Source organism: Trifolium pratense, linkage group LG3, assembly GCF_020283565.1.
Source record: "Trifolium pratense cultivar HEN17-A07 linkage group LG3, ARS_RC_1.1, whole genome shotgun sequence".
In the NCBI taxonomy this organism is placed as follows: Eukaryota; Viridiplantae; Streptophyta; class Magnoliopsida; order Fabales; family Fabaceae; genus Trifolium; species Trifolium pratense.
Genome location: NC_060061.1, coordinates 17,666,144 through 17,688,279, shown reverse-complemented (window position 1 = coordinate 17,688,279; position 22,136 = coordinate 17,666,144). Strand labels below are relative to the sequence as shown.

General features: G+C 36.4%; 3 protein-coding genes across 3 annotated transcripts; 1 reads left to right on the top strand and 2 right to left on the bottom strand.

Moving 5' to 3' along the window:
* Positions 1-913: 913 nt before the first annotated feature.
* On the bottom strand, positions 914-2,234 carry LOC123914693. Its single transcript, XM_045965877.1, has 2 exons — positions 2,227-2,234; positions 914-2,168 (listed from the first exon to the last, which is right to left on the bottom strand). The coding sequence occupies exons 1-2, from the start codon at positions 2,232-2,234 to the stop codon at positions 914-916; spliced, it is 1,263 nt and encodes a 420-aa protein (XP_045821833.1).
* Positions 2,235-7,736: 5,502 nt separating this feature from the next.
* Positions 7,737-8,500, top strand: LOC123914352 (18.2 kDa class I heat shock protein). The gene has a single exon (XM_045965475.1). It carries the CDS (start codon positions 7,852-7,854, stop codon positions 8,326-8,328), a length of 477 nt encoding a protein of 158 aa, XP_045821431.1. The 5' UTR covers positions 7,737-7,851; the 3' UTR covers positions 8,329-8,500.
* Positions 8,501-11,012: 2,512 nt separating this feature from the next.
* LOC123914692 (polyubiquitin-like) lies at positions 11,013-19,633 on the bottom strand. Its single transcript, XM_045965876.1, has 4 exons — positions 19,477-19,633; positions 17,783-18,925; positions 13,104-13,175; positions 11,013-12,342 (listed from the first exon to the last, which is right to left on the bottom strand). Exons 2-4 carry the CDS (start codon positions 18,923-18,925, stop codon positions 11,197-11,199), a joined length of 2,361 nt encoding a protein of 786 aa, XP_045821832.1. The 5' UTR covers positions 19,477-19,633; the 3' UTR covers positions 11,013-11,196.
* Positions 19,634-22,136: the final 2,503 nt, after the last annotated feature.

Here is a 22,136-nt window from a genome sequence, read left to right as displayed (position 1 = left end):
AAGGAAATGCCAATAATCAAGTTTTATTTCATATAAAATCAACAATACAACCAGTCATTCAAGAATGTTCAAGAAAATACAAGAAATGGTTGAATGTTGAAAGATAAACACTTAAGGTTTACCCTGAACCCGAGTTCCCTCATCCTTTGAATCAGAATTGGAAAGTTCTGAGATCTGAGAGTCTTCATCCTCAGAAGAAGGAGTTGGAGTTCCTGGGTATTCTTCATCAGGCTCTAGGGTACTGAGGAACTTGAGGTAGTCTTCATCTTCGTCATCTGAACTAGAGCTTGAGGAGTCAGAAGAGAGAATGATGGTTTCTACTACATTAGCTGGTGCCGGTCGAGGGCGAAGGATTCTAGCGCGTGGAGGTTTGGAAGCTGGAATCTTGATTCGTCCCTTTCTAAGAGGACGCAGCATGTTTGAGCTTGAGGTAGAAGAAGGAGGATTTGTCTTGTTATCCATTCTTTGTGGAGAGGTATTGATGCGTTATTTGTGCAAAATGATGAACAAAAACTTGCAAAGCGTGGGTCTTTATAAAAGGATTAAGGCGCGTTAATGGCTAGGTAGTTACAACTAACCGTGGTCAGTTTGCATAGGGAAATGCCAAAGCATTAATGCCCAAAACCGTGTAGTTAATCATGTTGACTGCTTTGGAAACATGTTCATTCCATTCCTTGCAAAATGCTATTAATGAAGCTTGGGATGATGACCCAAAAGAAGGAAAGCAAGCAACAATAAAGGAATAAAATACTCAGCCAATACATGAACATGCAGCATAAAAAGGCCAAAAAGGGCATACATTTAAAAAAGCATGTACAAAATTGTTCGATAGTTGCTAGTGTTAAAAGATCTACAGTTATGACATCCAAAAGAGAATAACAAAAATTTAAGACTAAAAGGAAAATTTATAAGGTCAAGATTGTTGCTGGGATGTCGAAGGAGGCTGTCGATTGGCCGCTTGAAATTGGTAATACTGAGTTCGAATGGACGCCAGTTTACGTTGTAGCATTTCTTTATCACTAGCAAGGCGCTCGACTCGTTTCTGGACAGCTAAACCCTCACTGAAGTGTTGGATACCTTCACGTGCTAGCTCATCAAGCTTAACCTTTTGTGCTTCGATAGCCACTGCAGCTAGCTTTTCCATCTTAGCCTCCTCTTGTCGAATCTTTTCCTTTAGCGCTTCGATTTCAGACTGCCATTGAGCAATATTGTTCTCACAAGCCACAAGTTGCTCGAGGGCTTCGTCAGAAGCAGTCTTGATAGTTGTGACCTCTGCATTGCAACTATTAGCTTGCTCGAAATGTTGTTGCTGGGTGGCAAGCAAAGATGTCAAAAGGTCGCTAGTCCTGGTTAGGAGTTGAGATTGACTAACGAATTGTTCTAGAAAGGTTTCAGCCTGAGTCACTAGAAGGAACATTGCTTCGTCAGTCTTTGGGTTCTGCAGCTTGCGGAAAAGAGCTTTGATGTTGTAATATATAGAAGAGTCACGCTCAAGCAGACCCAACATATCCCCAGTAAGAATTTCTCGCCTAAACCTGATTTCATGCTCAAACTGTTCTTGCTCAAGTACATCTCCCTCACCCCCTGCGTCCTCAAAAGCGGAGCTAGAGGTGCCATGGCTTGATAAAAGCTTGCTAAGTGCGTCGACTGGAGTTAAATCTTTTAACTCTTTAGCAAGTTCAGCTGGCAGGACAACAGTGGGAAATGGCTTTGACACGGAAGTTCCCTCTTCACCGAGTGAGTCACCAATATAGGAGTTCCCATCTTCAGAGTCGAAAGCGCCAGCACTGGGTGAACTAGATTCATGGTTTGACCCACTTGGTTGTGGCTGATTGGTAGTGGAGTGCTCACCATCAACTGTTGGCCTTTGTTCAGTATTAGCAATGGGGTCAGCTGGAAAGTTGGTTGGAGGATCATTATCAGCCAATACTTGGGCAGAGTCTGTTAAAGGATTCTGTTGTGGTAGGCTTTGATCGAGTTGGTTTTCTTCATGGTCAGGCTTAAGGATATCATCTGCGAAAGCGCGGTGAGGCGGGCTAGGAGCCTTGGGCGGTGATAAAGTTTCAGTAAGAATGGCCGTTTCGAGAGGCTGAGGAGATGAGATTTTTTCTGCAACATCTTCAGGAGGCGCATTGCTTGGTCCTTCGACCACCCCCTCAGCCGCTTTGCTAAGAGCAGGCTCATCCTGAGGAATAACTTGAGCAGAGTTTGGTGGCTGAAACAAACAAAACCATGAAAGAATGAGTAACACAGTCAAAGGCTGAAGAAATAACAAGAAGTAAGAATGGCTTACTTGGGTTTGAGGGGTAGCAGAAGCTTCAGGTTGTGAAGTGGTTTCTTTTGCAGTAGCAGAAGCCTCGACAACAGCAGCTGCAGCAGGAGATTTTTTCTGCTTCTTTTTCTTCTTTTTCTTCCTCTCCGATTGTTCCAAAGGAGGGTCTTCAGGTGATGCCAGAGTATCAGGTTGTGCCTCAATCTCAGAGGACTTGCGCTCAGGAGTACTTTCTTGGGTGGGTTGGTGTTCTTTCTTCTTCTTCTTCTTTTTCTTTTTCTCATCAGTAATGGGTTCAGCACTAGGAAAAAGATCTTGAGTAGTAGCAGCGGTAGTGTGCTCAGGGATGGTCGAGAGAACAGGAGTATCCTGCAGGCCACAGTTCAGTAAGTTCGCATTTAAGCCAAGGGAAATAGAAATCGTTGGATAAATGGATACCTCATCTGGAGCACTCGAACAAGGGGCCGGAACAGGTTTTTGCTTCTTCGAAACAGAAGGAGTTTCAGTTGAATGAGGCCTCTTGCGTGAAGCAATCTAGGAAGGGCATATCAAAGTTAACAAAGAAATCTTACAGAAGTGTGAAAAGCCACAAGAAGGTAAAAGCCTACCTGTAGTTCAACCTTAGATGGTGGGGGAAGAGGCTTGCTAGAATCGCTGGAACCTGCCTTCGACTTACTCCCTACATCGAAGAGGTGTGCATAAGAGAAAAGCACGCAAGGTAAAAATGATGCAAGTAAAAGTAAAGCTAAAAGAATACCTCTGGCGTTCAACTTCGACTTAATCTTGTTCAAAATAGATGAGTCGAACCCATTAGAGATAGCGGTAAGCAAGGCAGTCTTGTCGACCAGGCGTCCTTCATAGTGTCGAGACCACCAGGTAAAAAATTCCCTAGTGCAGGCATGTGAGGGAGCAAAGTCGAATGGGGTAAGCTCATAAGAAGGCTGATTGAAGTGGTTCAAGAATGAATGGAACTGTGGTTCTGTCATGCCATGTTTGCCCAAACAAACCTCCCTCTCTTCCAAATATATGCTCTTTGGGAGTATTTGAGTTAAGCCAAATTGGCGAGACACCAGGTTTGGGAAGTAACCAACTAACCCAAAATCTCCAGAGGTCAAGCCAATTCGACAGGACAAGACTGTAGGCATCAAGTAAGCAGTCCAAATGTTGTTGGTTACCGTCTCGAATTCCGGTGGAGAAGGAAATCTGTGAGTAAACCAAGGAGGACCAAGTGGCCTATCCACAAAGGGAGCAAAGCTAGGCTTGAACTTCTTCAGGCTGAGGAAAGTATTAAAATACTGTTGGAAAGCCACATCATAACCAAGGCCTCTTTCCCTAGGCACCATTCTCGCCAACCTCGTGCCTTCGACTCGACGTGTTCTTGATTCCTCATAGTATGGCTCAGGCAAGAAAAGGTCAAGCTCAGCATGAAAAGTGGCAGTTAGCCATAATTGCAGTAACCAGAAGGGGCCAGCACCTAAAAAGGTGGATCCATCACCTGTTCTTTTAAGATGTTCACAAGCATCCCTCATGGATTCATAAAGACATCCAAGAATAAGCCGAGCGAAGTTGAATTGCTGGCACTCATGTAATTGAATAGCCATAGGGATGAATTTCTTGGCTACTTGGAGAGATTGAGTGCAGAAGACATACTGTGATAGCCATAAGGTTAAGAAAGCGATGTGTTCTTCGTCACTTACTTCATCACTAGTCTTTCGATTCTCCACGATGTATTTAGAGTAAGACTTGTTTCGAAAGTCGAATTTGATGGTGTCGGAAGCTTTGCAAGGATCATAAGTGTCGCCAAGAGGCGATAAGCCAGTAATGGCAGCAACATCCAGCAGTGTAGGAGTCATCATGCCACATTCGAAGTGGAAAGTGTTGGTGGAAGACTCAAAGAAGTGCAAAGCAGCAACAATCATTTCCTGTTGGTATTTAAGGTCGGTCCGAGAAAGTTGAATAAGGTCATAAATGCCACAAGCTTGCCAAATGTCAGCTTTGTCACGTTGTACCCTGTCTAACCAGCCAAGGTATTGATCATTCAAAGAAGGAGCTGATCGAAACACTCTGTTAGGCGCCTTGATATAGCTAAAATTATAGGGTTCACTAATGAAAACCCTAGGAACACAAGGCTTATAAACAGGAAAAATAGACAAAACCTTGGAATTCCGACTTTTATCACTTGGCTTGGGTCCCCCAAATGCATGTACGAGGTTATCAACAGAATAAGGAAAGATTAATTGATTTTCCCAAAACTTTTGTAAGTCTAAACGCAATGATGGTTCTGGAACCACATCCGTGTCGTAAGAGGAAAGAGTGGCGGCGGTCCACTTACCGGCGTAAGGAAGGAATTTTCTGACACCTGAATCTGACGCCATTGATGAAGGTATAAAGATGGCGTGAAAGAATGGTGATTAGGGTTAAATTTGGGAATCACAGGTTGTTTGCAACGGTTGAGGAAAATCCGAGTGAAAAGAAAGTTGATGACTGGGTGATAAGTAGAAAAGTGAAGACAAGAAGTCTTTTGGAAACAAGAATTCAAGAAAGAATCGCGGAAGATGAAGAAGAAGATGAACAGTTGACAGAGAAAAATTGGAAAAAACGCAATAAAGGGAGGATATGGCTATTTATAGAGGCACGCGGTCTGTGGAAAATAACAAGTTTTTCAACTTCCTTGTTGACAAATGTCCAAACCCCTTGACAGGTGGAAAGAAAAACAAGTTTTGGAGCCAATCCAAAGTTTGAAAGGCAGTCTAAACGATAGGAGAGATAAATGGAAAAGAAAGATATCCATTAATACTTTCAAAAACGCCACTTCCTCTTGCGATAAACATAGTCGAAAATGGCATTTTTGGGGGGCAATTTGTTGGATATAAATTTGGTATTTATCAATTAAATATAATTGGTGGGTCCAATATTTATTTGGAGGTGATATTGTTAAAATAAAACTTTCAAAGGTGGCGTCGAAAGCCAGCTAGGTCGAAGCCAAAAAGCGCTTCGAAAGATATGGATAATACGTCCAATTTTGGTTCTGCCAGGAAGCTATCGAAAGCGCGAAATCGAACCGATGGAGAGCTGGGCCAAGCCCAAAGAAGGAACAACGAACGGCCCAAAAGGTCTTGGCGCGCGCTGAAGGAATGAAAGATGAAAGTGGAGAACGTGGTCGACGTGGCAAATGGAGGAGCGTCCAGATGATCGAGAAACAGTTACCACTTAGTAGTAGTATTTATAGTAGTTTTTCATTCAGAACAGGGGTCACAAAATTTATACAAACACTCTCTCTAAAAATTCTAAGTACTCAGCGATCGAACGAACGGAATTCGAAGGAGAAATGTATGTTTTGTGAACCATCTTTATTTGTAATTGTTTTCATTCAATGCAATTTGTTTTCTAGTAATTTTTTCCAAGTCTGAATCCAGATACTTGCTTGAGAAACTGCTACTTCGAGGCGATTCGAATTAGTTTCTCTTGTATGCTTTAAAATATTTTAATTCCTAAGTGTTTGTTTCCTTATTCAAACGAACATTCAAACAGTTTTCTTGAAGCGAATAAACACAAAATTGTCCTGAGATTTACTAGTTGATCTCGCGAGTTTAAATACTTAAACTAGCGGTTGTTTACCAAATTCGAACGTAAACAGTAGAATAATTAATGAGGGTATTTTTGGAAGAATAACTTTAAATAAAGTTGATTTTGGTAACTTTTGCTTATATTTAAGGCCAAAACTTTTTGTTGACTTTTGCTTATAAATAAGGCCGGAGGGAGTATGTGTGTTTGCACTCGCGTGTGCATGCGTACGTGTTAAAATGAATAAATTAAATAATTATTATAATTAAATTTTAAAATAGATTAAGATTTATGATCTTAACTGTGAAATCTATTTGAAAAATTAAAATTTATCGGAGAGATTCTAACAATTGAAAGTATAACATTTAACTTTACTTTAAAATTGTATATTTATAATTATACGACTTAAAAAAAATGGGAAAAAGTTATAATTTGCACAAAACACCCAAAATCTCAGGAACGGCCTTGAAAGATATACATCCACATCCAAATTGGTTTTGCACGACTTTTAGAAATGCGGTGACTGACTGCGATTTGGAAGATATTAGGCTCCAGGGGTGCCCATTTACATAGAGAGTAAGAGTAAAGGGACACCTTGGGTGGTAGAAGAAAGACTTGATCGAGCCATGGTGAATCTGACATGGTTGGTACTCCTTCTAAATGTTAGATTGCTGAATATATTGCCTTCTCATTTTGATCATATCCCCATTTTGATTCAATGGCTCATATGGTTGGTTGTTAAAGCTAGACACACTTATATTTTTAAGTTTGAGAATAGTTGGCTCAAATAATCTAATATTGAGGTTGTGGTAGTTGAAGGGTTGGGTCACGACTAAGGAGGGCATGTGGCTTCCCATCTTAAAGGAAGGTGTAAACATGGAAGGCGTAAACATGGAAGATTTAAAGAGAACATTGCAACATGTAGTCAAGAATTGGGACAACCACCCTATGGAATGTCAAAATGCAATGTAAAAGAGAGTTTGTTAGGGTGATTTCGGGTTGCTTTTGTCTGCAATGAAATATTTTTTAAACCATAAGTTAGATATGAATATTTTTTAAACCAAAAGTTAAAGATTAAAGTACTATTAAAATACTAAAAAAATGAAGTACAAAAGTTAAAAAATTCAACCAAAATATATTTAACCCTATTTTCAAAAATTACTTTATTTGACTCGTAATATAAATTACATACATAATTTTTTCAATGTATCAAAAAAGTCAAATTTATTTATAATAATGACTAGAAGAAATACACCATAAATATATCAAACGAGAGGCGTAAAAACACAATTACATCAGCTTTCATAGGTTAATTAATATTTGTGTGTAAAAAAGAGAATTCAAAATTTGGCCCTTAGCTTTCATTTTTCATGATACTTCCCAATTTTCGAAACATATTCAGAGACCTTAATGTGTTTGATTTGAGGAAAAGAAATAAGAGTAAGGAAGAAAATTACGGAAACCAATGAACCGTAATTTTCTTTCCTCCGTCTTATTTTCTCTCAAAACAAACACACCATAAAGAGTCTAAAGAGAATTCATCTAAAAATTGTTTTACGGGGTATTTTTTTTTTTGGTCGTAGGCCTAGTGGTAGTGGCTAGAAAATTGGAGTGTTTCGGATTCGAATCCGAGCTTCTGCACATATAGTGCGATGTCTCTACCAACTGAGTTAGACTCAGGACTACGGAGTATTTTCTTTATAGGCCAAGTTAATGAATTCACTTTCAGGCTTCAGAAGCCAAGCCCATCTCTCTAGCGAGATATATCTAGAGCATTCTCGAGGGCAATAGAGAAACCCAAATGTTTCCAAAATTTTGACAGCTTTGTGTGATGACAGAATCCATGTGTCTATCAATAAATAGAATAGAACTCTCTCGAACTTACATGATCATTCCTCAATCTCATTTATATACTCATTTGCACAAACGATGTGATTCACTCAAAACATTCATAGCAAAGCAACTATTATTACTTTCTCAATTTTACAGAGTTCACCACAAAGAGCAAAACAAAAATGTCTCTGATTCCAAGTTTTTTCGGTGGCCGAAGGAGCAACGTTTTCGATCCATTCTCTCTTGAAGTTTGGGATCCTTTGAAGGATTTTCCATTTACCAACTCTGCACTTTCTGCTTCATTTCCTCGTGAGAATTCTGCTTTTGTGAGCACAAGAGTAGACTGGAAGGAGACACCAGAAGCACATGTGTTCAAGGCTGATCTTCCTGGACTGAAGAAGGAAGAAGTGAAAGTTGAAATTGAAGATGATAGAGTTCTTCAGATTAGTGGTGAGAGGAATGTTGAGAAAGAAGATAAGAATGATGAATGGCATCGCGTGGAGCGTAGCAGTGGAAAATTCTTGAGGAGGTTTAGATTGCCTGAGAATGCTAAAATGAATGAAGTGAAAGCTTCAATGGAGAATGGTGTTCTAACTGTTACTGTTCCAAAAGAAGAGATTAAGAAGCCTGAAGTTAAGTCAATTGAAATCTCTGGTTAAACTCAGAGTTACCACTGTTACTCTGTTACTTTGATTGGTGTATTAAAGTGTCTTGGTTAAACTCAGTTTACCTTTTGTGTGATGTGAGTTATGATGATAATGATGTAATGTGTGTAATGTTTCTACATAAATAAATAAATAAATAATTAGTTATTTTGTTCTTTAAATTCAAACATTACTTTTGTTCTTTATTGTTCTGGGATTTTGAAGATGATTCATGATGAATCCCACTATATTATCAGGACATAAATATTAAAATGGAAATCCTATTTTATGTTACATTATATTATATTATATTATATTTGCGATAATTACATATAAATGAAACAAACGAAGATCTTTGGACATAAAGCTTGTTCAATACTACCAAACCTTCTTTTCCTCTCCCTTTACTTGAAACCGCACGATTATAATATCCCACCTACAAATAGGCTCTATATAAATCTCCTCATGTTAAGAATGCAGACTTCACATTAAAGCATGTTTTACTTGCATAAATATTACAGAACTTTCTGCATAAGTTTAGTTTTACTTCAAGGTATTATTGTGTCTTGTTCACTGACTTCTATTTCACTTTTAAAAATCATTACAAGCTCTTCTTTGAGGCGGATTCTAGCATGGGTAAACAAGACATATCTCTCATCAGCGAGGGAGTAAAAAGAATTTCTTTTCAACTATCAGATATAATCAGTGGCCAAGATGTTTTAAAATTAAAAAGGGAACATGTATATTTGTCACACATGATCCTATCTTATCTCTTCTTCATACCTCTGTAGCATCATCTGCTTGACGGCAGACAAAAACTCCGACGAACGTCCAAAACAGCAACCACCACCACAACCACCGAAGATTCTTTCCCTTTCAACTTCCTCATATAAACATTTTTCTGAAATGGGTAGCTTTAAATTTAAGAGCTATATAATTTGATTATGTTTTTCATTTGATTCGGATTTTAGGCTTTTTACAACAACCCAGAAGCAAAAATTTGATCTTTTTTTTATAATTTGATTAAATTTGAAACTGGGTCTTTAAATTAGTTCATCTTGATTTGAATAGTTAAATCTCTCTTACCCATTTAAAAAAATCACTTATTTTGTGCTTTTTTCTTCTTGATTGTTTTGTGCTTGAGAGAGCAAGCGGAGAAGGTAATGGCTGCAGCTAAGAACAATGGAAAATTCATCAAAGATTTTGGTGATGAAACTCACAACAATTGCAACAAAGTTACACAAATTGGTGAAAGTCAAGTTAATTGGGAGATTGAAAAAGGTAAAAGTGTTGAATTAAGCTCTTCTCAGAGGTATCATTGGAAGCCCGTTTTTGATGAAGCTTCTATTTCACATAATAGACCTTCCAAGTAACTTTGGAAATTGTTAAAAAAAAAGTAACTTTGGAAATAATAGTAAAAAAAACTACAGATCTAATAACATAGTAGCTCTTTGCTAAAACATAAACAATCTTTTAGGAAGAAAGAATCTCCGGTGGTGGTGGTGGTCGCCGTTTTGGACGTTCGCCGAAGTTTTTGTCTTCCGTCGAATGAAAATATTGAAGCAGATGATGCTACTGAGGTATGAAGAAGAAGAGATAAGATAGGAACCTGTGCAACAATTTTTACATGTTCTCCTTTTTAATTTTAACACATCTTGGCCATTGATTATATCTGATGGTTGAAAAAACAAATTTTTACTCCCTCACTAGTGAGAGATATGTCTTACTTACCCATGCTAGAATCCGCCCTTCTTTGATTGCTTAACTCCATTTTGTCATTCTTGATAGCTTTCATTGAATTTTGAAAGTTCTAGGAGGACACTCCAATTTCTTTCATTACGAGAACCGTAATACAATCAATATATATAAACAGAGGAATCTCTGGTAAATTTCAGCATACACAATTCTTCCATTTTGCGGTTCAAGTTTTTTAATGAAAATAATTGGATGACACACGTGAAAGTGTTGTGTTATTGTATGTCTGTGTCAATACTTCATAAGTTCAAGTTTTCTACCAAGCTTATCCCTTTTTGCCTATGGAGCATAATAAAAAACAAGCAATGAATTTATGCCATGCGAAATCTAACCAAACCAGAAATTAAATAAATGGGCATTGTTATTCAGAACTCTGGTTTTGAACCCTACACAACTCAGTAAGAAAAGGTGTAGTGTTTGCGTCTCCTGACCAGCTCGTTTGGCATCCCCTTTCGAACATAAAAAACCTTTGTCATTTGCATCATGATCATTCTATTTTTTTTCCTTACTCACAACATTATTTAGTAGTGTCTATAAGATGATGTAAGGTGGTACTTAGAGTTGATTCTTCACAGAATATGTCATTTCATATTCTTATAAGTTATCCTATACATTTGATTGACATAACTATATTATTTGTTGTTCTGTTACTAAAAGAGTAAAACAGAGAACTTCTACATGCTCCAATTCACAAAATATGTCATTTCCATATTCTTATACAGTTATACTACAGATTTGATTGACAGAACTTGTTGTTCTGTTATCAAAAGAGAGTAAAAAACAGAGAACTTCTACATGCGATAATTCAAGCACCTACCACCCAAGATGAAATTGAAAGTGCAATAATATAGACTTCTACATGCTCAAAATTCAAGCATAGCCAGCATAATGAAATTGTAAGTGCAATAATATAGACTTCAGATAAAAAAACGAAAGAGTAATAGTTGATAGCAAATATTTCATATTCATGAAGTTAACTGCAAGACACAATTATACAAATATCACATCAAACTAAAAGTTTAAGGCGTGATCAAGACCCATGCGATAAAAAGTTTAGAAACATTAAAAACAAAAGAACTGCAATGACTTCCACATATTAAAAAGACCAACTATGCAACCTTCATATACTTAAAATCCACCACGAAGGCGCAACACAAGATGAAGAGTAGATTCCTTCTGAATGTTGTAGTCAGCAAGGGTCCTTCCATCCTCCAATTGCTTCCCAGCAAAGATCAACCTCTGCTGATCTGGTGGGATTCCTTCCTTGTCCTGTATTTTTGCCTTGACATTATCGATTGTATCAGAACTTTCTACCTCCAAAGTAATGGTCTTCCCAGTCAAAGTCTTCACAAAGATCTGCATACCTCCCCTCAAACGAAGGACAAGATGAAGGGTGGATTCCTTCTGGATGTTATAATCAGCCAAGGTTCTGCCATCTTCAAGCTGCTTTCCAGCAAAAATCAACCTTTGCTGGTCTGGAGGAATGCCCTCCTTGTCCTGAATCTTAGCTTTTACATTGTCAATGGTGTCTGAGCTCTCAACCTCCAAAGTAATGGTCTTCCCTGTCAATGTCTTCACAAAGATCTGCATACCTCCCCTCAACCGAAGGACAAGATGAAGGGTGGATTCCTTCTGGATGTTGTAATCGGCCAAAGTTCGCCCATCTTCGAGCTGCTTTCCAGCAAAGATCAACCTTTGCTGGTCTGGGGGGATACCCTCCTTGTCCTGAATCTTAGCCTTAACATTGTCAATAGTGTCTGAGCTCTCAACCTCCAAAGTTATTGTCTTGCCAGTAAGAGTCTTCACAAAAATCTGCATACCTCCACGAAGTCGCAAGACAAGATGAAGAGTGGATTCTTTCTGGATGTTGTAATCAGCTAAGGTCCTGCCATCTTCGAGCTGCTTTCCAGCAAAAATCAACCTTTGCTGGTCTGGTGGGATTCCCTCTTTGTCTTGAATCTTGGCCTTGACATTGTCTATGGTGTCAGAACTCTCCACCTCAAGGGTGATGGTCTTTCCAGTGAGGGTCTTAACAAAGATCTGCATACCACCACGGAGACGGAGCACCAAATGAAGGGTTGACTCCTTTTGGATGTTGTAATCGGCAAGGGTACGCCCGTCCTCCAGCTGCTTTCCAGCAAAAATCAGACGCTGCTGGTCTGGTGGGATCCCTTCCTTATCTTGAATCTTGGCCTTAACATTGTCTATGGTATCTGAACTCTCAACTTCAAGAGTGATGGTCTTGCCAGTGAGGGTCTTAACGAAGATTTGCATCTATATAATCCAAAACAAACAAAAACAAATGAATCAATAATCAAATCTTTATTATAGCTACAACAATGTAAAGGCTACTATGGCTTACAGAGGACTGGAAACAGAAAACATTCTCAAAAAAATAGGGTAACTAACAACCCTAGTTACAAGATTACACTTTTATACATAGATTACAAATTTCAATCAATGAATCAATCAAATAGTTAACAAATGAATCAATCATCAATTCTTTATTATAACTACATCTACAATGTGTTACAGAGGACTTGAAACAGAAGATCAGCTAGTATAACCCATTATATTTACAGGATCTCAAAAGTTATTCATCAAATTCTCCCTAACAATCAATTAAATCGGTTAACAACCTTGGTTAGTAGATTAAGGTTATATAAAATTAAAATCAATCACTCAATTGAAATAATATCCCTGGACTAATCAAATTGAAAGAGATTTTAGAATCATACAATACATAATCAAGAACTGGAAATTTACATGCACACATAGAATCTTTGATCAAGAAAACATTGAATTAATCAAATTTTCACTTAGAAACGATTAAAATTCAGAATAATGAAACAAAAAACAGTTGAAAAACAAAGCTGACATACATACGATACGATTACCATCAATTACAAAGATAAATCAACACCCTAATAATCAATATAAAATTCAAAGTCGATCGAAAGATCGATTTAACAAGAGGTAATAATCGAAGGCTTAATTGGGCGGAGAAGACTGAAGAGAAAGAACGTAGATGATACCTTGAAACGGTGTTGTGTGGTGGGTACGAATGAATATCTTCTCTCGGCGATGAAACGAAAACTTTGTTGTAGCTAATGTGATACCTTGAAACGGTGTTGTTTGGTTTTTATAACGAAAAATTATAGGCGGTTTCAACACGGCAATGGCAGCTCTACCAATCAAAAAGAGACACGTGGTATCAAAGTCATTTTCGGCCACTGATGTCACGAATGATGCATCCCCATCCAAGTCCAACCACACAAATGGTAGATTGATAATCATAGGTAAACCGCCTCTAGAGAATTCTTAGTCCTAACAAAGGTTTTCCTATCAATGATGAAAAATAATATTAGTACTCCCGTCTGATTAAAATAAATGTAGTTCAAATTAAATGTAATTTTAATATTTTAAAATATGAAAATTATGATTTTTAAATATAAATCATTCGATTTCGATCGGACGGTCTTAATCTCACTAATTACATGTGCAGTTTTAAGTGTAGATTACATTCGATTCGGGTCCTAAAATTTATAGTATTTTAGAATTATTGAATACTGGCAAACGTATATGCGTCAGGATTCTATATTATAAATCAATATTATTTAAAAATATTGTAGATCAAATATATTAATTATTTTATGAAGAATTTAAAAAGCGACTTTTTAATTATAATAATAATTAAAGAGTAGGAAACAAACTATTTGTTGTTTTGCCTAGCAGAAGTTCATAGTAAAAGCTTATATATTGCCTATAGCGCTGGCAGAATTTGTCCAATGAATCTTTGTCGAGGAGTTGGTATGGATTTGGATCCTCTCCATTTTTCATGTTTTCTCTCATTTTTTGTTGGTAAATTATCTATTTATAAATCTATTCTATACATATAATAAAGAGGATACTTCTTTTTTGTGTAGATTTTTTTAATTTCCAAAATTACCAGCTTTTGCTACAGTTAACACATAGTAAGTAACTAACTGCATAAAAAATTAGATAATCCCTTATCTATTCTATACATCTATATCTATTCTATATATCTATACATATCTATTCTATACATATAATAAAGAGGATACTTGTGGAATTTTTTAATTTCCAAAATTACCCTCTCTTGCTATGGTTAACCCATAGTAAGTAACTAACTGCATAAAAAAAATAGATAACCCCTTACAACTACATCACAAAATATAACCGCATAAAACAGGAAAGTGAAAAAGAGAGAGGGTAAAGTCTATGAGGGAGCACTTACTGGAGGTTTGAATAATTCTTCGAGATTGGTTACCAAAAAGTAATAAAGGGAATTTGAAAATGCAGGCCTCAAACAATTCTAACCAGAGGTTTGAATTTTTCTTCAAGATTGATTTTCTTAGAAGCAATAACCATGAAATTAAAAATATACAAAACAGAAGCAATAGACTATTTTCATATGTTACAAGAAAGGAAAAAAAAAAAAAAGACTATTTTCATATGATTCATCAAATTATGTTTTATCTATACATATAATCTATTATAACAATATATAAAATGGATAGGTGAGTTGGGATGAATTTTTCAATATACATATTTTATCCTTGACTTAGTTTCACAACTTTCATTAACTAATCAGTTATTTTTTTAAAAAAAAATTCAAATCATAAAAATGTGAATAAGTGGCAAATGGGTTGCCATGAATGGTTACTAACTTAATACTAAATCTATACTATATATAAAGAGGATACAAATATTTTTAGCGTCAACTTTTCATAATACCAACAATACCCTTAATTTTTTTAGCAATAAAAATATTTTATTAACAAATTCAACATAACATAAGACATTTTTTTTTGGACATAAATTAGACACATGCAGACGCGTTACGCGCCTGTCTGGCCCGCTAGTAACAAATAAAAAAAGATAAAAAATCAACTCTTAGATTAAGAAAAATTAGAGAATAGATGAGTTGGTATCCCTTCTCATGTGTTTTAGGCGGGATTCAATATCCAAAGGCCATCTGGTGAACATTGCAGCATTACTTGGTTTCAACGTTTGGGGCATACCTTTTAATTACCTAGGTTGTCCTATTTTTGTGGGGAATCCTAAAGCTATTTTTGTGTGAATAAAATTAAAACTAAATTGGCGACTTGGATAAGGTCACTTTTGTCTATCATGGGCGGGGTCAATTAGTTCGTTCAATTATTCATGGTGTCACTGGTATGCTCACATACTCTTTTCATATTTGTATGTGGCCAAAGAAAATCCTTAAGAAACCTGCTACATGGGTCAGAAATTTTGTTTGGATACTTTTCGGTTTTGAAAAATCGTTTTTGAAAATAGCAACTATGAAATTATCGGCCAAGTCGTGGTTCGATACGCTCTCTTTAAGACGTTTCACGGCACTACCCAAATTGTGCAAGGTAGACTAGCAACCGTGAAGTCCCTAGGATAAAACAGCCAATTCAAGTGAAATACCGTTATCTACTGCACCGTAGAAAACGGTCAGAAAAATACCTCCGATGGTTACTACGAACCAGTCTAAGATTGATATACGAATATCAATTCGAAGTGGTAAACCACTTCCTGTGAAACAACAAGGAAAATAATTTTGAAGTAAGAATTTTTTTGAGAGAAGAAAGTTGTAGTTTTTGAACGTGAAAAATAATTTTGATAACTGAAGAGTATTTATAGAGTAAGAAGGCAACTGATGTGGAGCAATAAGTGGGAGAAAATAAGGGCCAGCACATCAAAACGTGGCCAAGATTTTAGGAACTCAGTTATGACTGAATTCAATTCAACAACGGTTATAATTCCGTTTGACTTGACATCTAGCACAAAAAACATGTGCGTTTTTGAATTAATTTTTCACTTCTGGGTAGGATGGCGGCGGCGGCGCGCGCGTGTGATATTCAACATGGTGTGTGGTCTCCCTTTCTTACAAAAATGGGTACCCCAAGGGCACACTCTTGGTTGTCACTTTGTGGTATATAAACACTACTAAAGTGAGTGATCCATCCAATGTGGGACTCAATGTGAACTTTTTCAAATTCACAACTCTAGCTCTTTCACTTGTGTTTATTTCTATGCCAAGTTCATCATACAAGTTGCTAACTTGTTCCAACAGGGGGCAATATCAACACTTGTAAAATATGCATTGTTTCTCGGAAATGAGTGTGCAGATCTTACACCAAAGGTGACTTTGAATTGAGAGCTTTGTCGAATATTAATGTCTCACTAATGCTTCATCTTTGTTGGAAATTCAGCTCTAGTAACATGTTTATCAAATTTAAAGAGACATCTCCACTCATTCATTTAAAATGTGGTACAAACTAACAGATCTTCACTCATTCACTTAATGCCCTATAACTATATAAACATTTGTTATAAGCAATGGCACCAGTCAGTGTTATGAACTAGCACCACATTGGTGTCATTAGATTTTAATCTAACAACAATAATAACAACTTAGATACTTCAACAGTTCAACCACATCATTTCATTCAAATTTACTATTAACAGTAGGGCTGACTTAAATTCAACACTGAAAATTAATTAAAACAACATAGTCTCCAAATACTGAAAAGGACAAGTATAAAATACTATCAAGTCATTGATGTTCAAAGTCTAAAATATTACTCTTTCCATTCTAAAATAAGTGTCGTATTTGACAACGCATTTCCCGATGTACAGTTTTGAACATTGATATCTTTAGTTGTATTATTAAAGATTATGAAAAATTAATATTACGAAAGTGTTAATAATCGAGACAAATCTAACAAAATTTTATACGCTAATATTTATCTTTATATATTTGTAAAGAAAATATGGTCAAAACGAATAGTGTGTGACACTAATTTTGAGACAGATAGTGTGACACGGAGAGAGTAGTACATAGTCTTGGTTTATCCTAATCTAGTAGATCCACGGTTTATGGCCTTTTCCCCTTTGGTATTGATGAAATTTTCATTGGTTATAGCATCGTCCAATGTCCAATAGTAGTGACATGTGAAAGTGCTTATGTTTTAGTGTTTAATGTCGTGTCTGGGTCGATACTTCACAGTTCAAGTTTTCTACCAAGTTTATCCATTTTTGGCTATGGAGCATAATAAACTAACAAGCAATGAGTTTATGCCATGCCAAATATAACCACAAACCATAAATGGAGATCCTTATTCAGAACTCGGCAAGAGATGTGGTAGTGTTTGCATCTCCTGACCCAGCTTTTATGGCAAACCCTTTTGAAGGAAAAAAACCTTGTCATTTGCATCATGATCCTTCTATTTTTTTCCCCCTCACACACACACAATTATGTTGTTGTTGGTATAAGGTTTTGTAAGGTGTAGCTTAGAGCCTGATTCTTCACAAAATGTCAATTCTATATTTCCTATACTAACCATTTGATTGACAGAACTATAATACCAGAATTTGTTGTTCTGTTATTAGAAAAACTTAACTTACTAATATATCCAAAATTCAAGCATAGCAGCCGTAATGAAATTGAAAGTGCAATAATATAAGACTTCAAATAAAAGTAATAGTTGATAGCAGATAGTATGTTCATGAAGTTAACTGCAAGACAGAATTATTATACACACATATCACAGCAAACTATAATTTTAAGGCATGATCAAGACCCATGCAATAACAAGTTCAGAAACATTTAAAACAAAAGAACAGCAAGTACTTCCACATATTATTAAAAAGACCCAGTTATGCAACCTTCATGCACTTAAAACCCACCACGAAGGCGCAACACAAGGTGAAGAGTAGACTCCTTCTGAATGTTGTAGTCAGCAAGGGTCCTTCCATCCTCCAATTGCTTCCCAGCAAAGATCAACCTCTGCTGATCTGGTGGGATTCCTTCCTTGTCCTGTATTTTTGCCTTGACATTATCGATTGTATCAGAACTTTCTACCTCCAAAGTAATGGTCTTCCCTGTCAACGTCTTCACAAAGATCTGCATGCCTCCCCTCAAACGAAGGACAAGATGAAGGGTGGATTCCTTCTGGATGTTATAATCGGCCAAAGTACGGCCATCTTCAAGTTGCTTTCCAGCAAAAATGAGCCTCTGCTGGTCTGGAGGGATACCCTCTTTGTCTTGTATCTTAGCCTTCACGTTGTCAATGGTGTCTGAGCTCTCAACCTCCAAAGTAATGGTCTTCCCTGTCAATGTCTTCACAAAGATCTGCATACCTCCCCTCAAACGAAGGACAAGATGAAGGGTGGATTCCTTCTGGATGTTGTAATCGGCCAAAGTTCGCCCATCTTCGAGCTGCTTTCCAGCAAAGATCAACCTTTGCTGGTCTGGGGGGATACCCTCCTTGTCCTGAATCTTAGCTTTCACATTGTCAATAGTGTCTGAGCTCTCAACCTCCAAAGTAATAGTCTTGCCAGTAAGGGTCTTCACAAAAATCTGCATACCACCACGAAGTCGCAAGACAAGATGAAGAGTGGATTCTTTCTGGATGTTGTAATCAGCTAAGGTCCTGCCATCTTCGAGCTGCTTTCCAGCAAAAATCAACCTTTGCTGGTCTGGTGGGATTCCCTCTTTGTCTTGAATCTTGGCCTTGACATTGTCTATGGTGTCAGAACTCTCCACCTCAAGGGTGATGGTCTTTCCAGTGAGGGTCTTAACAAAGATCTGCATACCACCACGGAGACGGAGCACCAAATGGAGGGTGGACTCCTTTTGGATGTTGTAATCGGCAAGGGTACGCCCATCCTCCAGCTGCTTTCCAGCAAAAATCAGACGCTGCTGGTCCGGTGGGATCCCTTCCTTATCTTGAATTTTGGCCTTAACATTGTCTATGGTATCGGAACTCTCAACTTCAAGAGTAATGGTCTTACCAGTGAGGGTCTTGACAAAGATTTGCATCTATATAAACCAAGACAAATGAATCAATAATCAATTCTTTATTATAGGTATTATGCCTTACAGAGAACTGGAAAAAGAAAATCGGCTAGCTATTATAAACAATTATATTAACAGGTAACATCCTCAAAGCTTATCAAATTATCCCTAACAATCAATAAATCGGGTAACTAACAACCCTGGTTACAAGATTACACTTTTATGCATAGTTTACAAATTACAATCAATCAAAATAATATCTCTGGGCAAATAAAATTTTGAAAGAGATTTTAGAAGCATACAATACATAATCAACAACTGACAATTTATTTGCACACAAGTCTTTGATGAACAAAATATTGAATTAATCAAATTTTGACATAGAATCATCGCTGCAGAGTGATTATTAAGATGATAAAATCAAACAAAGGATTCAATCACAAAGATAACTCAAAACCCTAAAAATCGATGTCTAAAAATCCAAATAAAATTCAAGTTGACCGATCGAAAGAGCGATTAAACAAGAGGTAATAATTGAAGGATTAATTGGGAGGAGAAGAGAATGTAGATCATACCTTGAAACGGTGTTGTGTGCTAGGAACGAATGAATCTCTTTTCTCTGCGATGAATTGAAAACTTTGTTGTAGCTATGTGAATATTGGGCTTACGGGGTTTGGTTTTTATAGCAAAAAAGTGATAGGAGGTTTCCACACGGCAAAGGCAGCTCTACCAATCAAAATGTGACACGTGGAAACACTTTGAGGTGTCAACCCGCATAATACGGCAGCGTTTGGTATCAAAGTCGTTTTCGGCAACTGATGTCACGAATGATATATCCCCTTCCAACCACGAATGGTAGGTAGATTGACAATTATAGGTAAACCGCCTCTAGATAGAGAAGAGAATTCTTCTAACAAAGGTTTTCCTCTCGTAGTGAATTACTTCCTTAAGAAAAAATTTGTACCACGATATATGTTGTTTTCTATTACCAATGAAGTATTTAATATTATTTTTTTTATTATACCCTTAACTATTTATTACTCTCTCTTCTTTCGATTCTTCAATTTATTTTTTCATACCATAAATGAAGTACAATTTTGTAAATCAACTCATAATCTCTTTTTTTCATACAACATTAATTACATTTCTTAATATGCGCACAAAACGACATATTTTGTGGTACGAAGAGAGTAACGATCAAGCCGTGTTTAACTTATGTAAAAAAAAATATGTCTTATGTTATGATGAGTTTGTTAATACAGTAAAAGATTTTCGCTACTAAAAAATTGTGACTTCTGTTATGGTGAATTTGTTAATAAAAATTTTTTATTGCAAAAAAAAAAAGGGTATTGTTGGTATTATGAAAAATCCACACCAAAAATATTTGTATCCTCTTTATATATAGTGTAGATATAGATATAGAATAGATTATATTATTATTATATTATGTGTAGAATAGAATAGATGAAGGGCAAAATTGACAAATAAAAATCCACACTAAAAAATGGTTATGTATGCGGTTACCAATTTCTTGAATCAACCACCCATGTATGAGAGGGTAAAGTTGGAAATAAAAAAAATTCACTCAAAAAAAAGTATCCTCTTTATTATATGTAATATATGTATAGAATTAGTCTAAAAAAAATGTATATATGTATAGAAGTTGTCGCGGTGATTTTCGGATATCAAAGCTATTGATTAGACTTTGACTCGCAAAATAAGAAGTCACCACCGAGCTTTAATTTATCCAAGGGAAGGGGAAAAGATCGAATAAAACCCACAAATAAACATGCAAAGCTAAAGAAGCAATAAAGCAATAAGCAATGCAATAAGAGATCAAGGTACGGGGGTTGATTATGCAAAGGGAAGGTATTAGCACCCTAAACATCTATAGTACTCTATAGGAACCTCTTGTAATATATATGTTTTTGGCTAAAATTGTTTGCTTGTAAATGATTGGAGAGATGAGAAAAGAAATATCTTTTTTATTAATTTTTGATTTGGAAAGACGTGAAAGTCTCATGCCTACGTACCAATGAAGGATCAAAACCTCGTAGTTCGGGGTAAAAATAATAAAGTGGTTTGTTTGATTGTTTTTAGGAGAAGAGACAAGTTGTCATCTTAAGTTAAAACTCCTTTAATCCACCACAAACATGATGATGATAGATCTTTGCTTCACAATAGGGAAGGGCTCTAACTTGGATATCAAATCAACAAGTATGCCACTAACTCTCCTAGGTGGAAAAGAATCAATATCTTTTGATTAAATGTTATGGGGAATTTGAGTTTTCAACCATAGATGACTCATGTCTAAACTCTTTGAGAAAAGAGTTTTTAAAGTCAAAAGCCAAATGGCAAAAAGGTTTGAGTGAGTTTTTGTATTTTTTAGTCTTTTGAAAATGTTTGGATATGCTTAAGTGTGTTAAAGCATTTATTGAAAAAGAGTTGAAAATCTCTTGACGAAAGTCAAGGTTTCTTAAAAAAGATTCTTTTTGAAGATTAGTTTTTTTGAATGTTTAAGATTTTGTGTTTTGAAAGTAAAGAACAAAGATAAACAAGTAAACATGCAAAAATCACATAATGACACAAAGTCAACAAGATAATCTCTTCCCTTGGACAAAATAAAATTAAAATAATAAAAAGTACCATTTTTTTGTATTTTTGTTATTTCTGATAAAAGAAAACAAAGAAATATGTTTTTTTTTGAGATTTTTAGATATTTTTAATAATATATATAAGAATAAGAAAGGAAATAAAATAAAGGGGTTTTTAAACAAAAAGGCAGAGGAGGGTGCAAGAATGGGTTCTGGAGGTGAAACAATAGCAATCTGCAACACCAGGCCCAGCCCAAGATCCAATTCGTCCAAACAAAAAATAAGCAGAAAAATAATCCAGTGTGATATGAGAACAGAGGTGCACAGTAGACGTCATGGATCTGAGCCTTTTGATTAAATCATGTGGCTGTGATTTAAAAATCACATAACAGATCTCAGCCCTTGGATCTTTAAAATAAAATCAAACAGTTTAAGGATCCAGTGTGGCATGAGAACAGAGGCGCACGTGGACGTCATGGATCTGAGCCTTTTGATTAAATCATGTGGCTGTGATTTAAAAATCACATAACAGATCTCAGCCCTTGGATCTTAAAAATAAAATCAAACGGTTTAAGGTTCCAGTGTGGCATGAGAACAGAGGCGCACGTGGACGTCATAGATCTGAGCCCTTTGATTAAATC

Excerpts from the sequence above, each read along its gene's own strand:
- LOC123914352 (XM_045965475.1), top strand. The coding sequence starts at position 7,852 with ATGTCTCTGATTCCAAGTTTTTTCGGTGGCCGAAGGAGCAACGTTTTC.
- LOC123914692 (XM_045965876.1), bottom strand. The coding sequence starts at position 18,925 with ATGCAAATCTTTGTCAAGACCCTCACTGGTAAGACCATTACTCTTGAA. Across the intron at positions 13,176-17,782 it reads TGCGCCTTCGTGGTGGGTTT|CTACAACAAAGTTTTCGTTT; the intron begins TAAGTGCATGAA and ends GTATCACATTAG. Across the intron at positions 12,343-13,103 it reads CCACACAACACCGTTTCAAG|ATGCAAATCTTCGTTAAGAC; the intron begins GTATCATCTACG and ends TGGATTATATAG.